General features: G+C 31.3%; 2 protein-coding genes and 1 pseudogene across 2 annotated transcripts; all 3 read left to right on the forward strand.

Annotated features, from left to right (window-relative positions):
• The first annotated feature begins 87 nt into the window (after positions 1-87).
• Positions 88-2,206, forward strand: LOC107170786 (uncharacterized). Its single transcript, XM_089229254.1, has 4 exons — positions 88-543; positions 688-1,903; positions 1,974-2,084; positions 2,187-2,206. The coding sequence occupies exons 1-4, from the start codon at positions 88-90 to the stop codon at positions 2,204-2,206; spliced, it is 1,803 nt and encodes a 600-aa protein (XP_089085380.1).
• LOC107170788 (uncharacterized) lies at positions 2,202-3,908 on the forward strand. Its single transcript, XM_089217405.1, has 6 exons — positions 2,202-2,497; positions 2,554-2,686; positions 2,756-2,935; positions 3,010-3,113; positions 3,177-3,674; positions 3,735-3,908. The coding sequence occupies exons 1-5, from the start codon at positions 2,210-2,212 to the stop codon at positions 3,183-3,185; spliced, it is 714 nt and encodes a 237-aa protein (XP_089073531.1). The 5' UTR covers positions 2,202-2,209; the 3' UTR covers positions 3,186-3,674; positions 3,735-3,908.
• A 6,470-nt stretch (positions 3,909-10,378) lies between these two features.
• On the forward strand, positions 10,379-11,275 carry LOC149060474 (uncharacterized; annotated as a pseudogene).
• The last annotated feature ends 9,570 nt before the right edge of the window (positions 11,276-20,845 follow it).

The raw sequence follows: 20,845 nt of genomic DNA on the forward strand, positions 1-20,845 counted from the left end.
TCATAAATCGATTATAATAATTATTATTAACGATAAGATTTTGTACACATACACACGCACACGCACACAGATATTTAGATATAAGATATGAAGCTAATGACCGAGGCGGAAGAGTATAAATCCCGTGGTAGTGGACTTACTATGGAGTCCATAGACGGGCTGTTGGTGGGGGTATATAAATATATACCCATGGGCGAGTCATCATATATACAATTGCGGGAATTTATTGACAGAAAGCGGGCTACAATAAACCCCCAAAACAGTGATCAAGAATGTTTTAAGTGGGCAATACTAGTGAGACATGTGACAGGACCACCGTTATATCGTGTCGGGCAAAATTATACTCAACACGAGAACAAATATAACTTCGATGGCATTTCGTTCCCAACGCCTATATCGGATATATCGAAATTTGAAAAAAATAATCCTAACTTTTACGGCTTAGAAAAAAAGTTTCAACCTCCTAGAAAATATCCAACCTATGAGGTCTACCCGTTGCGTGTGGTGAATGAAGAGAAACCGGACCATTTCGATCTGTTGTTGGTAACGGACGGTGACAACTCGCATTATACCTACATTTCGAATTTTTCAAGACTTATACGTAAATAGAAAACTGCACATACCGAGAGATTAGTATTTTGTAAAAGATGTTTTACTAGTTATGATGACAGGAGTCATAAATAAAAGTTGAGTGGACAGGAGGCTTTGGATCAGCATAAGAAGATATGCGGTGAACACAAACCAATATTACCAGTGATGCCGGCAGAGAGGAGTATTTTGGAGTTTGAAGGTTGGGGTAAGACACAACGTCATCCCATAGTAATTTACGCGGATTTTGAAGCAATCCTGATGAAGACGGATGAAAAGAAGGGAAAAAGCACGACAGTAATACATAGGCATAAACCTATGAGCTACGGTGTATATGTGAAAGCGGCGGAAAATGTACCTCGCGAACTGCTTGAAAAACATAGCATACCTACATCAGTAATTATTCATCGAGGTTCAGAGACGCATACGGAGGTGGCAAAACATTTTGTTGAGACAGTTGTAGATTTATCCAGAAAAATTATAATAATGAGTGAGGAACAACAAAACGAGTATAATAGGAGTACAGCATGCGATTTGTGTAAAAAAGAGTATACAATATTAAATAGAAAAGTACGAGACCACTGTCACTTATCCGGTCAGTATCGTCAAACTATTTGCAACAGATGTAACCTAACATTACAAACACCAAATTTTGTACCTTGTTTCCTACACAATTTAAGTAATTATGACGCACACTTCATTACCGTGGAGCTGGGATATGATGAACGCAGTACAACACTGATTCCTAACAGCGAGGAGAAATTTATCTCATTTAGTAAATATATTTCAAACAAATTTACCCTTCGATTTATAGACACTTTTAGATTCATGGCTTCAAGCTTATCCTCTCTCTCGAAAAATTTAATGACACCTGGATTAAACAAGTTTAGAGAAACTTCAAAACATTTTTCCCGTGATGATATGGCTCTAGCGACGCGGAAGGGGGTGTACCCGTACGAGTATACAGATTTTTGGAGGAAATTGAATGAAGCATCACTACCACCAAAAGAGTCATTCTACAGCACGCTAACCGAGGAAAATATTAAAGAAAAGGAATACGAACACGCAGTCACAGTATGGAACCATTTCAACTGCAAAACGCTGGGAGAATATAGCGATCTATATTTGAAAATAGATGTATTACTGCTGGCGGATATATTCGAAAACTTTAGAGATATTTGTCTGTCAACGTATAGACTTGATGCGGCTTTTTATTACACGGCTCCTGGATTAAGCTTCAATGCGTGCTTGAAATTCACCTCCATAAAACTTCAAATTTTGGCCGATTATGACATGTTATTGATGTGTGAAAAAGGTAAGGATTTTTAAAAATAAAATAAAAATAAAACATTGCAATTATCAATAAATTATCGATTTTGCTTTAGGTATACGCGGGGGTCTTACACAAGCGAGCATGAGTTATGGTAAGGCGAATAATCGGAAAACACCTGAATATGATGTGAATAAACCAGACTCTTGGATAATTTATCAAGACTGTAAGTATATACGTCATATATACATATTATATATATTTTTTTTTTATTTTTTATTTTTTTCTCAAAACTCGATAAATGTATTAATTATTTTTATTTTTGAAGGTAATAACTTGTATGGCTAAGCAATGGCCGAGTGCATGCCATATGGTGGCTTTGAATGGGTAGAACCTACACTTGATGGATTAGAAAATTTAAACGATACATCTGAGATAGGACGGATGTATGAGGTCGATATAGAGTATCCACAACACCTACATGATGAGCACAACGATCTACCATTCTTGCTGAACAGCGATATACCACCTGAATCTAAAATAAGGAAACTCATGGCAACACTAGAATCTAAAGAACGGTATATTGTACACTACCGTCATTTGAAACAGGCGATGGCAAATGGTTTGAAAGTGAAAAAGGTAAATATATTGATTATATAAATATAAAATATATATTAACACTAATTTTGTTTTAGGTTCACAGAGTATTGCAGTTCAAACAGTCTAAATGGTTGGCTAAATATATTAATTTAAATTCTGAGATGAGGAAGAAGGCGATGAACCAGTTTGAAATTGATTTCTACAAACTGATGAACAATAGTGTATTTGGTATGTTACTTTATACTAATTATTATACTGTTAAAACATTTTTACTATAATTTTCTCTTAACTTTCTAGGAAAAATTATGGAATCGATGAGATCTAGGATTAAAATGGAACTTGTTTCGAACGAACAGCGATTGCAGAAATTAATGAACAAATCAACATTTAAATACTGTACCAATTATGAACATAAAAATATAACTGCTGTAACATTGGAGAATAAAATCATAGATTTCTTTAAACCAATCTATATTGGTAAGTATTTTACTCATGTACAACTCAGTTTATTTTATTATATTTTAATAAACATTTTTAAACCATGTTAATAGGATTTGCAGTACTGGACATATCAAAAACAATGATGCATGTCTATCATTATAATGTGAGCAGCGCCACTATGGGGACAGAATCAAACTTATGTATACTGATACGGGTAAATTTACTTAAACTAATCTCATGTATATAATATATTAATTTAATATCATTATTTTTACAGATTCGTTGATATATCATATTAGTACTAAGGACTTTTATGCAGACTTGGCTGCCAACCATAACTTGTTGGACCGGATGGACACTGCTAACCTGCCTAGTGACCATGCCAGTGTTACATAGCAGAGAGAAAGAAGGAACCGGGACTCTTTTCTGATGAAGTTGACTCCAATATTATTACAGAGTTTTGTGCGTTGAGAGCCAAGTCGTACGCTTTCAACGTGTATACTGGACCGGAGGACAGAGTTGGAGTGGAAAAAATCAAGGCAAAGGGTATCAGAGCTCATGTGATTAAAAACCATATGACGGTAGAGGACCACAAGAAGTGTTTGTTTGGAGAAGTTTGACTGGAGTTGTATAAAGATAATGTGTCGATACGGTCATTCAAGCACCAGATTATGACAATAAAAACTAGGAAATTGACGTACAACAGCTATGACGAAAAGAGGATAGTATTAGAAGATAAAATAAGCACATTAGCCCATGGTCACTACAGTATAGAGTAAGTTATTACAATCATAAATATATTTTTAATATTTTACTAATATTTATAATTTTATAGGGAAGATGAACTTGATTGGCCGGAGCTTGATGATGAGGTAGATGCAGAAGGACGAAAATGGAACGATGAAGAAAAAGATCTGATGAGAGAACTTCTTTGTCATATGTCTAAATAATTTTATATATAAATTGTAAATACTTTGTATATATTTTTTATTATTGTATATTCTGTTAACTTGTAAATATTACTCGACTAATTTATTTATGTAAATACTTTGTAAATGTAATTGTTATATAAGATAGATTATTATATAGCTTGTATTATTTTTATACTATTTGTATACTTTGTAAATATTCATGTAAATGCAATGTTTAGATGTAATTGTTATATTTTTAAGATATATTGTATTAATTCATCATGTTTTTTTCTGTTTCAGATAGATATAAGCCCATACATATTTAATTAACCTTGTAAATGCTGACATATAAATGTATTTTAGCATGTAAATAAATAAAAAAACAATGTTAAAATATAATTATTTTTATTATATAAAAAGTGCATACATTTTTAAGAATTATTTATAAACCATTTCCTTATAACAAATACTTTATAGAATGTACATTGTTTTGGATTAAATTCCATATGAAAAATACAGCATGGTAGAGTTTCTTCATCACATATTTGCTCCAAGCGTGGACACCTGAGGTCTTCAATGTTGATGAGTGTGACATGAGGTATAAATCCAATGATAATTTGTTTTTTCTGTTCACCTTTAACGTATATGCAGGTGAACTTTAATGAGTTCAATATTCTACTTAGCTCCTCATACTCAACATCATCATCACCATAATCTATAGTTAGTTTATGATAATGACGTTCCAGCCATTTGTTAATTTTTCGACTCTTGTTGCCCTGCATAGATTTTGAATTTTTAAAAATCGAATGTTGTACTGCCCATGTTTCTGTGTCGACTATAGACATTTCTTTAATAAGATACTTATTGTTTGCTCCAAGAATGCATTGAACGTCCAAGATGCCCGAAGACATTATGTCTTATTTTTATAATGAGTATCAATAGTAAATAGTGCACTAAGTATAGTAGGAAATAATTTGTTCAACCCGTCAGTATTTTCTCTGATAATTTGTAATGAAGTTTCAATTTTACTTAAACATTCTGCTATATTTACACACTTTAATAGTAAGCTTTTTGTTTGTTCTTCCTGCGCATAGATAGATCTGTTGTTTTCTTCGAGCAAATGTTCGATTTTATCAAATTTATGTGTATATGTTTTAAAAGACTGTTCGATATTTGTAATAATATTTTTAGTATCACTGGCTTGTGAGCTACCAAACACGTTCATAGTTAAAGTACGACTGACTCTATTTTTTTACATCACACGTATTTATCCAACTATTGTGTGTATTATCAAATCCTAACCACTTGACAAATACTTGCTTCCCCTTCTTACGTATTATTTTTCGATTAAATATTCGTTTGGAAGTTTAGTTTTGAATATTTCTTCAGAATAAAAACAACCTGCAATAGGTTTGCCCATATAATATTGTAATTGATAAGTAACGGGTAATGTTTTATTTATTTTGATGATCTCGAATATTTCCGTAGACCAGTTTGCCAGATAACCTTTTGTAAACACGCCTTTTTGTGTACTGATACGAACGTTATCGCCAACTTTGAATTTAATTTTTACATTATTTATTTCACGGTGTTTTATTTTCACTGACATGGGGTTGGCATCTGCTTGCATTGGTGTCATTCCTATAGTCCTATGTCGCGAACTGTTGTATTCGTCAAGCAACATTGGTAAAATCGAAATCCACTCGTGCGAGCCGCGTGCTGTGAACTCTCTGAACATTTTTTCCTTTAATGTCCTATTAAACCTTTCTACAATACAAGCTTTCATGGTGCTAAAAGTCGAATATTTGAATATGTTATACTCGGTCATTAATGCGTCGAAAGTGGTGTTATAAAATTCTTTTCCGCTATCGACTTGTAAAAGTTTTGGTGAGCCTTCAAGAAATATTTTAGACATTGCGCTAGTGACTTCTTTCCCAGTTTTGGACTTTAATGGCGATGCCCAGGCACGCTTCGTAAAACAGTCTATTACGGTCAAAATGTACTTGTTATTTTTATTTTTATTGGAATATGGAATCATTTCAACCAAGTCAGCTTGCCATAAATCATTTTTTCCATACACGTTAACTCTACGTCTAACGAAATTTTTCCTCGCTGGCTTGTGAAGTTCTAAAGCGATTTCACGTTTAGACATTTGGAATTCGTTTTATTAGTCCAGCCTCACGTAATTCCTCAAAAATCGATATTATTTCGTTTGAAACACTTGTATTACCGGCTGCTTTGGACGCGATAAGTAAACGTAATCGATCGACTAACTCGTTTGGATCGTCCCAATACACTAAGTTATTTTTCTGCAATTTCATAGACAGTCCACCGCCTGAGGGGAATAATTTACTAATAATATTAGAATATTTATTACCCGTCTTTTTAATAGTTGATCCGTTTGCGGTTAAATGTGCTGATGTTTGAATTAATACCGATTTATATATTTTCAAATCATTATCGGTATATACAGGCGGATTTTTCAAAAATAATGAGCTACTAAGTTGATGGACCCTAAATTGGCATTGTCCATTGATACCGAAAAAGAAAATGGTTCAATATTTTTTCTCTTAAATTTATTGCCTAAGTTGACTAAATTAAATGACGATTTAATGCGATGTAGGGTAAAGGAAGGTATTTTCGTGATATATGTAATTTCGTTCAGCATTTGTAACGAACATACCGAAATTGCGTCAAATGGTACCCTGGATACACTGTCGTTGACAAAGAGACAGTCGTTGGGTGCGTGTGATACGTAAATTTTTTACTAGTAGTTTGTACATTCTTTATCATTATTTTACATACGTTCAGCACATTTGTTTTGGAGTACTTGTCCAATTGTTTTATTTCCATAATTGTGTTTTAGGTAAGTGTATTATTTTTAATAAATATCAAACTAGAAAACATGCTTGAATTAATGGTACAACTTTTGTTTTTTATTGACTTGCTGTAACTAATGATTCCTTATCGCAGATACACATTTTCTTAAGGTTTTCACCTCAAATGAATTTACATTTTTAATCATGTTTCTTTTATTAAATATAATGACATTAAAAATTGTTTTAAGTGCTATATACTTATATAGTTAAATGAAGATAATATGTTTCTAAAATGTTTCCTATTTTATTATATACATATACTTTATTAATTATTTAAAAAATATTTTGTGGTATTTAGATCTTAAAGTATAATGCCAAAAAAAGGCTCATACCGGAAATATGCCAATTTTGAATTAAGAGCTGCAGCTAAAATGGTCAATGAACAAAACATGTCCATTTACAAAGCAGCAAAAATCAATGGAGTTCCATGGAGTTCACTTAAAGATTTTTAGGAACGTGATGATGTTGAATTAGTTCCAAAAATGGGAAGACCATATGCACTTACATCAGACCTTGAATAACAAATATTAAACTATATCATAAAGATGCAAGGATTTGGCTTGGGGTTGACTGTGTTACAGGTAAGAAAAATAGCACACCAATTAGCCACTGCAGCTGGACGTGGATCTTATTTCAATGAAGATAATGAATCTGCTAGCAAGTAGGGTGAATTTCAAAAAGAGGTATAGTCTTACACTTACAGTTCCTGAAAATCTTGCTGCTTATAGGGCATATGACCGTCTTTGGAATTGTGATGAAACTGGACAATCTTATGTGGTAAAGCAGTAAATGCTATAGGTAAACGTTATGTTTATAAAATAACTTATGCTGATCGTGGAGAAATACATACACTTTTAGAATGTGTATGTGCTAATGGATCATGGATTCCACCTTTAATTATATTCATAACTGTAATGGAGAGAGAGTTAGTATTAGTTGTTGTAGTAGTTGTAGTGATTCGGAATCGGAAGACCAAACTTGTGAAGACAAACGTATAGGTAACTAAATTTTTTCATAAATTACATCATACCGTTCCAAACGCAAATAAACGATCTACTAGGTTGAACAGTAATTTAGAAACGTTTTTTCGTGATTTACCTACTCTGAGTGCAGCGGAAAACAATAGAAAAATCGATGAAACAGCGAAAGTTATAGAATTGGTGGATGGTAAATACAACTTTAATGCTGACTATACTCAACCGAAACTAGCGATTTTACCTATTACGCATGTGGGGGCTACGGTAAACGATCAAGTTTTTTTTGAAAAGTACGCAGTAAAGCAAAAACGTTTTCTGTGATTTCGGATAATAGGTTTTTGTTAAAATTCGTTGAAAAATTATACAAACGATTTCTTAACTATCGAACAATACAAACAACAAATTAACGAATTCGCCCGCCCGTCGTCTTATGTAAAAATTTCAGAATGTCTTCCCAAACACAATAAAGATAATAAACCACTCGTTATACAGCGATCTGGTATAGGCGAGAACCTAAAACAATATACGAGAAATGTATTTACGTATCCAAAAATTATATAATACGAAGCGAATTATAATTTAGATTTAATGTTGTACGAACTGCGTAACGGTTACGTTCCTACGATATATTTAGCAGAATTTTATTTCTTGGTGGATAGTCTAATTTTTTTACCATATTTCTTTTTCATTACATTATAATGAAAATCATAACTAAAAGTTTTCGAAACGTCTAAAATCGCATATCCTACATAAATCACCTTGTCGAATTTAATAGTTTCCTTATGCTGATGAATAGCCATAAGATTCTTAGAAAAAATTGTTCTATCCTTAAAATTAGTTTTTGCCATTAATTTATTAGCTTTTTTCTGATGAAATCAATTTTATAAAGTTCTAGTTCAAACATTTTCCAAAAACACTATTAATTAAAAGCTTCGAGAATTCTTTTTCAAACTCGTTTTTAGCTTCTGTTCTCATTTTAGTACAGAATTCAATGTACGATGGCATCCAATTTTTTTTTGAGAAAAACGGATAGCTCGATGGATTTTTACAAGTTTAAGACCGTGAGCAATCACTTGTTTTAAGTTTTTATATTGAACAGTAGTCGATATTGACATCTAATATATATCCAACCTCAGATAATACAAGTACCCGCTGTGAGCATGGTTGTAACATAGGCCGTCTCACTTTAACTAGTAGTAAGTTACACAATCTTCGGTGCCAAATGAATAGTGAACTACGAAAGATAAAAAATAAGAAGAGTGGAGCAGGTGCAGATGAGACCGTGAAAAGTTCTTGGGAGTTTTTCGATTCACTGAAATTCATGACTGGCATTTCTGAATGTGTGAAGACTATCGGCACAGTACCAAATGCATTGGTAAGTTACTTATTTTATTATTAAAATAGGTTTATTACTTGGTAATGTACTGAATCGATATCATAATTATTTTAAAATTAAAAACTAATAATAGATTTGTTTATAATATTATTATTATAATTATATAATATTATATTATCGGCCGGTGGCGACGCGATATCAATATTTATATTTATATATAAGTACATAAATGATAACTAGTTGATAGTTGACTATTAATAGATTGTATATATACAATTACAATATACGATGTTATATATACAATTTAGTATTTTTATTTAGCATTTTATAATATTTAAAATTAAAATAATAAATACTATTACATTTTTTGAATACCTCATTGTCTATATTATACAATAAGTTCTGTTCTTCACTGCCAGATTCATGTTAAACAAATATTAAACATAGATCTATTAAAAAAAAGACTTAAACTTTAAAAAATTGAAAACTTTTTGTTAAAAAATTATTTAGTTTTTTTTTTTAATTATTTAAATATATTGATATTGCCATGTCAGTTCTCCTTCTGTAGACATAAAGTAAGTTTTGAACTTTTCACGTACTTCCTTAGCAGTAGAACTTGCATTTCTTTGTACATTAATTTGTTGCATTGAGTGTAATGAGTTTTGTGGAGTTCCTTCTTCTCTCCAACTACCAGGAATCAAACCACTTTGCTCTTCTCTATCAAATGTTCCGGGGGGTGCGTAACTATAGGCTTTCCGAGATGGTAAATAATTGTGTAAACAACAAGTGGCAAGCACAATCTTTGTGGTTTTTTCTGGATCCAACTCTATAGGTTTCCTTAGTACACGAAAACGAACAGAAAGCAAACAAAACGCGTTTTCTACAACTCTGCGAGCACGAGAAAGTCTAAAATTAAAAATTCGATTTGGCCCGGGTTGGTTTCGAAAAGGAAATGGTTTCATTAAATATGATTTTAAAGGAAAAGCATCGCCAGCAACGATAACAAATGGTACTGAATTTGACTGTCCACGTAACGGTTTTGGTTGAGGTATATTTAAAGTATTATTTTCGAGAGCTTTTGACAATGAACAATTTGCAAATACGCCACCATCTGAAATACGGCCGTTACATCCCACATCAACATACAAAATTTATAATCGGCACCAACAAGAGCCATTAATACAATGCTGTGTGTCCCTTTGTAATTAAAGTAAAGGCTTCCACTATTCATTGGTGCTTTCATCACTACATGTTTACCATCGAGTGCCCCGATACAGTAAGGGAAATTCCAATTTTCATAAAAACGGTGTGTTTCCTTTTCCCACTCATCAGATGTAGACGGAATCTGCAATTAGTATAAGTAATTTTTGAGTTAAATGTTTGTAACTTATATCTTTTAATTATATTTTTAATTATGTATAATATAATAACACCGAGCGAAACAAATAGTATATGATATTATAATAAATTAAAACAAACTATACATGTAGCGCTAAGGTCTATAAATTATAAATACAAAAAATATACCAAAAGTTTGTTCTATCTGTTAGTTATTATTTTACAGTCAGTAAATACTCGTATAAACATTTTTAGGTTAGTGATAATGAGGAAGCTAGTGAAGTCGTTAAGTCTCAAGCTGAAGGAGAATATCATCACACGAGACATTTACGACTTCGATTACTGCTGACAATTCTTCAAAGAAAACAAAGAAAAAAAAACTAAATAAGGGAAATGAACCAAAATCTATAAACGAAGATGACGAAGAGTTATTTAAAGAAGCTATGTCCGTGTTAAGAGCTCCAAGTGATGAATTTGATGTTTTTGGAAATTACGTTGCTGTGGAGTTACGACAACTCCGTTCTGAAGAACGAAGAAGACGATTAAAGCGCATAATACAGAGAGCTATCATTAATATGGGAGAAGAGGAAGACAGATGTGAAAAAATTGGTTCTACATGTTCATCTGAAAATTATTCTGATACTGTCTCTGACTGGGCATCATCTAGTGGTTTTTCTAATCAAAATCCACATGACAACTTAATAACTCTTTCTAATCTATCATCAATGCCTCAACCAATAGCGAGTGACAGTTCTAATTTGTCAACTTTCTATGAAAACTATAATCCTCAGTAAAATTACTAACCTTCAGATAGTCACATTTCAGTTCTTCAAACAACGCCTGACAAACTTCTGGAACAATTCGGCTAATAGTTGTCGGAGGAATCCGAAACAAAAAACTTAAAGACTGGTAACTGTCACCTACGTTAAAACAAGTAGCATACTTCATAAATTAAATATGATATAAATTTTATTTTATTTTAATATTTATTTTAAGCTTATTTCTAATATAAAATGTATTGAAAGCTTAATACAATGTTATAATGTTATTTTATTAATTTATGTTAAAATTATTCTATAATAAAAAGATACAAAAATAAGCAAAATAAAATATATACATAAATTATCAAATTATATTTATCAAACCGTTTACCTGTGGCAAGAAACCTCAACGTCAATGTTAGTCGTTCTGAAGGTGAAATCGCTTTTCGGAGGTGAGTATCTTTTTTTATAATTTTCGGTGTAATTATTTCTAAAAGATTCTTGTAATCATTTTTGGACATTCGTATGAAATTTTCATACGAAGTGGTATCTTCTACACTCATTTCTTTCAGTAACTTTGCGTGCACTCCTTCGTCATCTCTTTTTGATATCCAATTTCTCACCCACAACTTCTTCGTTTTTTTCGATTTTATTTCCTGTATTTTTTTAATCAAACTACACACTATAATTGCAGCTGCAACGCGTTTGCGGTCCGACATTTTCCGTCCAAAAAAAACGAACTAACGAACAAAATGCAAGCCAAAATGCCAAAATGCAAACAGCTAAAATGCTGTCTCAATAAAAGAACTATCTAGACTATCAAGTTTGACTAATGTACATGGGCTGTAGACTTATCTAGGTAGATTTGATCTATGGGCTCTCTATGACTGCTCTAATTAGAGTACATTTCACTCTAGTGTAAACACACTTCTAGTGCAGCCTAGCTAGAGCGATCTAAATCTAGCTGTATTTATCTCTACAGTGTACAGGTACCAAGGAAGAACGAGCTTCTATCGCGACTGAGTGTAGTTAAAGTATCAATATACCTACTGTAGATTTTTTTCTCGTAGTCACTCAATCTAGGGCTCTTTGTATTTATTCTAAAAGTGTACACATTGTCTAGAGCGATACAGAGGCAACCGCTAGATAACTATATATTATGTTGTGTACATTTCTAGACTACTTAATAGAGATTCCTAGCTAAAGTAACTTGTTGCGTTCCAAGTTGTTAATATATCACTATTACTTTTATTTACTTTAAACAAATATTGTTATAGTTCACAATATAATATTCAACTATTAATCTTCAATAATACAAATAACAGACATCAAAGGTGTATCTTTACTTCATAGCTTGATTGTTTCTGTGACCCCTCTAAATACTGATTGCTGTACTCTGTGTCTCCATTCTTATTGTTCTATAATATATTCATAATTCATATGTCTTAATGCTGGATTCATCTTGTTCTAGAACTATATATTTTTTAAATATTTTCACCCTTATATTTATCAGGTAAATCATTATCAACTTTTGATTTTCAAATGACAACCTATACTTAAAATTTCATAAATTAAAAAAAACTATTTTTTCAATGAATTTTCACGTTTAAATTTTCATTTTTCGTTAATTCGTTTTCAAGATATAGCCTCCCAAATTTGGGTGGTTTTGGGTGGTGTTTGTGTGTTATAGGTGTATGTTAGGTGGTATTTACACTAAGGGAGTGTTATTTGATAAAATAATCACCCTGTATACTCTAATCAGAACATACAGACTATAATTACATGCCCCAACCTCATATTTTTTGCCCTGGTATAGAACTAAATCCGGGCCCCTCTTAAATAACAATATTAATTTTGAAACATTTTTCTAGTATATGTATATTGAAGTAATTATTTGCATCAACACCGGATTTCAGTTCCATGGATCCTTCTAATCCCTCCCTTATAGGGGCCCTGGTTCTAAACAACAATCATTGTCCACAACAAAAATAATTATTATTAATGAATTATTTTATAAGTTCTATTTGCTGAAAAAAAATGTTATATTCTAAAACTATTGAAATTATTTATTTAACTCTTGCCCATATATGTTCACATCTAAATAACTTAAATAAGTTAGATAAGTCAAATAAATAAATTATTCTTAATAAGCTTGAATTATATTTTTTTAACTTAATTATGAATAGGTAACAGATTTTATTATGTATGTATAAAGTTAATATTTAGTAAATCTCAACTTACACATTATATTAATACAAATATTAAAAATAACTTTGATTTAATTATACCATTAATTAATCACTCTAAATTTGGGGAGGGGGCATATTTCAATAATAAAAGGAATTTCTTTACTATGTAAATATGTAATTAGAGTCACAATGTAATAAACTCTTTTAAGCTTTAAAATATTATACTCTTGATTTTTTCGTTGAGGATGTAATATATGCACTATTTTACAACATATTATATTTGAATTTTTGATTCTAAGCCCCAAAGATAATAGTGATAATACTATAATCAAATCATAACAGAGCATTAAAAAAACAGTTAAAATAATATATCCGGTATCTGGTATTTCAATCTTTTTTCATATTTCATTAGAAACAAAAATATACTATATGACAGCAGTTTTATAATCATAATATATAATTTATTTTTAATAAATGAGTGCATTTGAAGTAGTGTCAATGGACGCTCCCTTCAGTCAAGCCTCCTAACCTTGTAAATAAAAAAAATCTCACATTTACTTATTGTTTTATTTTTATTACAGATTGTAAATTTATATTATATTAAATAAAAAAAATAAATAAAAATAAAAAATAACCGGAGCAAACTCGAATCATTGAATTTGAAACCAATGAAAATAATAGCACACTAAATCAGATATTAACGAACCAGCAGAAACTTGAACAGACCATTCAGCTACTAAGTGAACAAGCTAAGAAAAACGCAAAGGACATTGATCAAATAAAGATCAGAACAGCGCTATTAGAACAGACTCTCTTTTTCGAAGTCCTACTGAACCAATACGCATATGAGACACAAAATCTTTTGGCAATAATTGATTCTAGGCCAGGCAATAGAGATAACATTTTTGAAAATAGCGGAAAAAAATCCCAACCAAGATTTTTTTTTTTTAAAGTTTTAATAAAATATGCCCTATAACATACTCAAAGTCCCCATTGATCGGACTGGAGCTTTTTTTTTTATAAGCTCATGAAAGTTTAAAATATGAGCTTTTTTAAATATCTCAAAAAATATTACAAATATCAAAAAAAGTTTCAAATAAAAGTTATTTATTAGACAATTTACAAAAAAAAAGTTTACTTATATTTTTTCATTTCAACAAATATTTGGCAAGATATATTTGTATAAATATTGACAGTTAAAAAATTATTAATACATTTCTCTCTCTTTCCGTGTTAAATTTTTTTTACACTGTATTAAATATATTTATGTGTTCTACAAACTAAAGGTGAACGATTCAATTATAATAACATAACAAAACATACTACAAATAAAAATAGTAAAATATAAGCTAAAGAATAGGTAATTGGTCAGTCGCGAATTCGCGATGTACATACTTTTATCTGAACTTCTGTACGGCACGTCATAAACTCATAGTATTTATAAGCGATAAGAAACTAGTTTTGTGCCAAATAATATTGTTATATTGTAATCTATTCTTACAATAGTTTCCCGTCATATACGGATGGTAGGTACTGATGGCAGTAGTGTACGTATCGTAGTCGTAACGAGTCAGTTGACAATCTTAACGTCTTGTGCGATTTAGTGAATATTACGTTGTTTCAACATTATTAGTTCAATTTTTTATTTTATAATTATAATATTACAAAAAATGTCATTAATAAAGTGTTATATTTGTAAGAAGACTCAAGGTAACTTTGTTGAAGTTAAACAAAAGGGTTTAATAAGTCTCGTAAAAGCTAGTCAAATGCGTGATGACAATAAGTTTAATAATGTCTGTGGTACGATAATGGTACATATTGAATGTAGAAAATCGTACACGCGTAAAAGTAGCATCGTAAGTGACTTAAAACAAGCTAGTGCTTCAACTGCGTCTAATAAGTCAGCGCCTCCTACACCTATCAAAAATAAAGTACGGTCATCTCATCAGTCGCTTCAACTAAAATGTAAGTGTCTTTTTTGTTTTGAAATTATACCAGACAATTTTTCGGATATTCAAAAGAAAAAGCCTGTTGAGAATAGACAGATTGTATGTACAGTAAGTACTTTAAACGTAGGTCATTCTATAGTTGAACAAGCAAAAAAACGAAATGATGTATGGGGTAAAGAGGTTGAAAAACGTTTAGCTAATGTCATTGATGTTGTAGCAGCTGATGTTATTTATCACAAACACTGTTTTGTTAATTTTTTCAAATCAACCTCCAGTGGCAATTTAAAAAGAGGTAGGCCGCTAAATGAGAGTATTATGATAGTTATGGACAAAATATACTCTATTTTAGAAAACAGTGAGGAATGTCAATTTTCGATTGAAAATGATATATTGTCTTGTATTGATTATGAATATGTGCCCGATGTCAAAACTATTCGCGCGAAATTGCTCGAAAAATATGGTGAAAATATCGTAATAAGTTCTGCCAACAAAAAGACCAGCACTGTATGTTTTAGAGGCACAAGTCAAAATATTTTGACTAAAAACTGGTATGGAAATCGAAAAGTAAACAAAGAGGAAGAGAGACAAAGAATCGTTGAGGCAGCAGCAATAATTATTCGGGAAGACATTCGCTCGCAGATAAATGATACAAGTTCTTACCCAGCACCCAATGACTTTTTAACAAATGTAGATAGTGTCATTCCTAAAACATTGAGTTTATTTTTAAATAGCGTAATATTAAGTAATAAGAAAGGTGATAGAACACATGTATCAAAAAAATGTACTTCTATTGCTCATGCTATTATGTCAGCGACAAGACCTCGTTCATTTCGGTCTACAATACAAATGAGTGTCGGTATATACTTACATAGAAAATTTGAATCAAGATATTTAATAAATATTTTATCAAGTCTTGGGCTTTGCTCGACATACCATGATATAATTAAATTTGAAACATCTTCTTTCATTTACCCACAAACTCGGGTTTTAGAAAATTCTTTTAGCCAATTTGTATTTGACAATGCTGATTTTAACTCGTGCACTATCGATGGTTTAAATACTACACATATAATGGGTGGTATATGCTGTGCTACACCAGCTACATCAGTTATTTCAGACGAGCCTTTACTTATTGTAAAAACACTGCCATCGGCTAAAGATATTAGCAAGTATGGTCAAGTGCCCATCTACTATTATGAAAAGAGTATCGAAAGTGGGTTAAAGAATATTGAAATTCGAGATCTTAACCAGTTAACTACATTTCAAAGAACTACGCAACACCTCCAACCTATTGACGTTCTATGGGCCTGTGGAAAGTATTTGAAAATAAACAATTTAAGTGGTTGGAATGGATACATGGAAAATATATGTCAGCTTTCCCCAATAGACTATTCACTTTCGCAAATAATATTTTTACCTTTTGTAGATTTACCCGCTCATAGTTATGATGCAATTTCAACAGTACTTCATTTTGCAGTAACAAAATCAAACGAAATTAATCAAAAGACTACGTTTGTTACTTTCGATTTGCCATTGTACATGAAAGCAAAAGATATTGTTCATACTCATGGCAAAGAACTTTCAAACGTCCTTGTTCGACTTGGTGGTTTTCATCTACTTATGTCTTTTCTGGGCTGCATTGGATATTTAATGACGAATAGTGGACTTCAGGAAATGTTAAACACCATATACGCACCAAATTCTGTAGAAAAACTTTTAACTGGTCATGCCTATTCTAGAGCCGTCCGAGCACACTCATTAACACACTTAGCTTTATCAAAACTTATTTTTGAAAGAATTAAATTAACTGAAGATGAACGTGTTAAAGCCAACGAATATTTCAGTGTATACTTTGAGCAACCAACAAGTATGGAAGTTGTAAACCAAGATCCAAATTTTAATTTAATGACTAATAAGTTTATAACCGAAATAAATTCAATTAAAAATCTGGGGCCAACAGCTGAATTATGGGTACAGTATTTTGAAATGGTTACATTAATGAAAAAATTTATTCAAGCTGAAAGATTAGGTGACTGGTATTTACATTTATCTTGTTGTAGGGAAATGCTACCTTATTTTCAAGCATCTGGTCATATCCCGTACGCTAAGGCAACCTATTTGTATCTACAAGAAATGCTAACATTAGAACAAAAAATGAATGCTGACGAGTATTCAAAATTTGTAACTAAAGGTTACTTTACTATCCGCCGCACAGATAAAACTTGGTCTGGTTTATGGACTGACATGACGATCGAACAAACTCTTATGAGGACGATGAAAACGGTTGGTGGTCTTACTCATGGTAGAGGTATGACGGATAGTGTTAAGACTAAATGGATTTTGGGCATGCCTGTTTTAAATAATATTTGTACCAATATTGAACAGTTCGTAAATCTTACTTCCAATGTAAGCGAACAGCATGTTGAGCTACAGGATTCTAGAATATCTAGAGATGACAGTGATGTTGAAAAAATTTCTCAATGGTTTTCGTTTAATTATCCTTTTCAAAATACCAACTGTGTTATGTCAATCGCTAGTGGAATTTCTGGTGACGATAATGTTAATTGTCACAAAGCATATGAAGTTGGTCTTGATCTAGTAAACTCAATGGTGGGTAATAATTTCCATGATATAAAACTGAAGAGGTCAAGTAAAGTTACAACTCTAGCTTCAATAACTTCTGGTGTTAAGATTAATGAGGAAATAATTAAAATTAACCCGTTACTACTGTTTCAACGAATTGCAATCTTAAAAAAAAATGATGATTAACTTGTATCATACCTTCAATTTGAGCTTGCACCTTTCCCGTTAGCATTATTTGATGAACAAGGTCTACGAAAAACCAAAAAATCAGCATTGTATGATATCTTACAACCAATACCTTTAGAAAATATTAATATAACTAACGGAAAATATGTTATTGATGGAGGATTTCTCCTACATAGAGTTGTTTGGCAAATGAACCAAACATTTGAATTAATTTGTGAGTCTTATATTACTTATGTAGAAAAACATTTTGGTACTGATGCAATTGTTGTGTTTGATGGTTATGAAAACAACGCAAAAAGTATAAAAAGTTCAGAGCGTCAACGCCGAAGGTTGAAAAAAAAGTGTAGTGATGTGTTTTTTGAAAGCCATATGATAGTTCCTGTTTCAAAAGAGAACTTTTTATCAAACGATAATAATAAAATGCGATTTATTGAAATGCTTAAAATAAAATTAATTAATCATGGGTTTATTGTTAAAATAGCGAATGATGATGCCGATACATTAATTGTTAGCACTGCAATTAATGTATCAAGTTATCATCCTAAAACTATCTTGGTTGGTGAGGACATTGACTTGTTAGTACTTCTAATTGCTTTAACTCCTAGAGAAAATAATATTTATTTTCTAAAACCTAGCTCAGGAAAAATAGAAAAAAAAATGTATAGTACTGAATTCATACAAAACCACGATAAACCAATGATAAATAAAATATTGCTTTATCATGCGCTAAGTGGTTGTGATACAACGTCAGCTTTATTCCAAAAAGGAAAAAAAAAATGCGTACAAATACTAGATAAACAGAAGGATATAAACTCAATAATTTCAATTTTTAATAATCCTAATTCATCTCATGAAGAAATAGCAACAAATGGTGTTAAATGTTTTTTATATTTATATGGTGCATCAGAAAATGAGATGTCTTTGAACCAACAACGTTATAAACTGTTTAAAAAATGTGCTACAAAAAACAAAATTAATCTTGCGTCACTTCCTCCAACAGAAGAAGCTGTCAGACAACATTCTTATAGAGTTTACTTGCAAGTGCAGCTGTGGCTAGGTCATATAAAAAACCCGGAGGATTGGGGATGGACATTTCAAAATAATATTTTGTTACCAGTTACTACACTAAAAGCTCCAGCACCCGATCAGTTACTTAAATGTATATCATGTAGTTGTAAAAAAGGTTGTGGTAAAAACTGTGGTTGTCGAAAAGCAGGTCTTAAGTGCTCAATTATATGTGGACATTGCAAAGGCCAATGGTGCACTAATTCTATAGAAATAGAGGTTGATTGTACAGAAGATTGTACACTTTCAGAATTATTAGATGGAATCGCAGAAGATGAAGGAGAATGCGAAACATAAAAGTATAATCTGCCTGCACTGAATGTAGTGTAATTAACTTTAAATTATAACAATTTTTTTTTTATTATACAAATTATTTGTATGCTATAATAAGTTTTAAAAACATCAATTTCTACTATGTTATTATAATTCAATCGTTCATGTTTATAGTTTGTAGAACACACAAATATATTCAATACAGTGTAAAACCTATTTAACACGGAAAGAGAGAGAAATGTATTAATACTTTTTTTACTGTCAATTTTTATACAAATATATCTTGCCAAATATTTGTTGAAATGAAAAAATATAAGTAAACTTTTTTTTTGTAAATTGTCTAATAAATAACTTTTATTTGAAACTTTTTTTGATATTTGTAATATTTTTTGAGATATTCAAAAAAGCTCATATTTTTAAACTTTCATGAGCTTATAAAAAAAAAGCACCAGTCCGATCAATGGGGACTTTTAGTATGTTATAGGACATATATTATTAAAACTTAAAAAAAAAAAAATCTTGGTTGGGATTTTTTTCCGCCATTTTTTCTTCTTTGCCTGGCCTATTCTGCCTTACACGGGAAATTACACACCAGTGTATTACACACCCAGCGTTGGTTAACAGAACTTCGTGAAATTAAGACAAACATTCCAATAGGGACGGCTTTCCCACTTGAGATTAAAACAGAATCTATTTCTGACTTCATAAAAATTTCGGAAATAACAATTTGTCATAAAGGTCAATACCTTATATTTGTATTTGTATTCCGCTAGTACAAACCATTGATTTCAATGCCTATAAAGTAATTCCGTTACCTATTAAATACGACAGCCAGAGCCTTATCTTAATTGACCCTAGTATGGAGATTATAGCAACTAGCTATGATACGCAAAAATTTTTCTCGTTGACAAATAAGCAATGGGAAATGTGCAGGGAGGTGCAATCATATACACTATGTAAAAATAGTCAACCGAACCATCATAAATCTAAGTCAAACATATGCGAAATTTCGCTCATGCCAAAACCACAGAAATTCACCGATACTTGTAATATTAAATTTGTGACAACAAATGCATCTGTGTGGAACCGACTTCCACACTCAAATTCTTGGTTATTCTACACACAATCTGAAATAATAACGATATACTGCGAAAATCCAGCCAGAACATTTACTTTTGAGATTTATGGTATCGGTCGACTGACTATTATCACAGCATGTAACATTCATACCGATAAAATATTATTGTTACCCTCCAATCACATAAGAGCAAACACTTATGCTGATTTAATTCCAGAAAATCCAAAACTTAATTTCAAACATTCCTTTACAAAATTGTTAAATTTACTTATACCCCAGAGTATTGTTAATGTACAAATCATAAAAGATCTAACTGAATTTACACATAGCTTACAAGAATTAAATACTTTAGAAAAACTACCCTCAGAACCTGAAATAAATAAAAAATAAAAAATAAATGAGTGTTAAAGGTTGAATTCTT

The sequence above is a fragment of the Diuraphis noxia genome, unplaced genomic scaffold, assembly GCF_037042655.1.
Source record: "Diuraphis noxia isolate RWA-SAM2 unplaced genomic scaffold, SU_Dnox_SAM2 contig0001, whole genome shotgun sequence".
Taxonomy (NCBI): Eukaryota; Metazoa; Arthropoda; class Insecta; order Hemiptera; family Aphididae; genus Diuraphis; species Diuraphis noxia.

Bases quoted from the DNA above. Each gene is read 5' to 3' on its own strand.
- LOC107170788 (XM_089217405.1), top strand. From the start codon at position 2,210: ATGGCCGAGTGCATGCCATATGGTGGCTTTGAATGGGTAGAACCTACA. The intron at 2,498-2,553 runs GTAAATATATTG...ATTTTGTTTTAG, and splicing joins ATGGTTTGAAAGTGAAAAAG to GTTCACAGAGTATTGCAGTT. The intron at 2,687-2,755 runs GTATGTTACTTT...TTAACTTTCTAG, and splicing joins GATGAACAATAGTGTATTTG to GAAAAATTATGGAATCGATG.
- LOC107170786 (XM_089229254.1), top strand. From the start codon at position 88: ATGAAGCTAATGACCGAGGCGGAAGAGTATAAATCCCGTGGTAGTGGA. The intron at 544-687 runs GTAACGGACGGT...CATAAATAAAAG, and splicing joins ACCATTTCGATCTGTTGTTG to TTGAGTGGACAGGAGGCTTT. The intron at 1,904-1,973 runs GTAAGGATTTTT...ATTTTGCTTTAG, and splicing joins GTTATTGATGTGTGAAAAAG to GTATACGCGGGGGTCTTACA.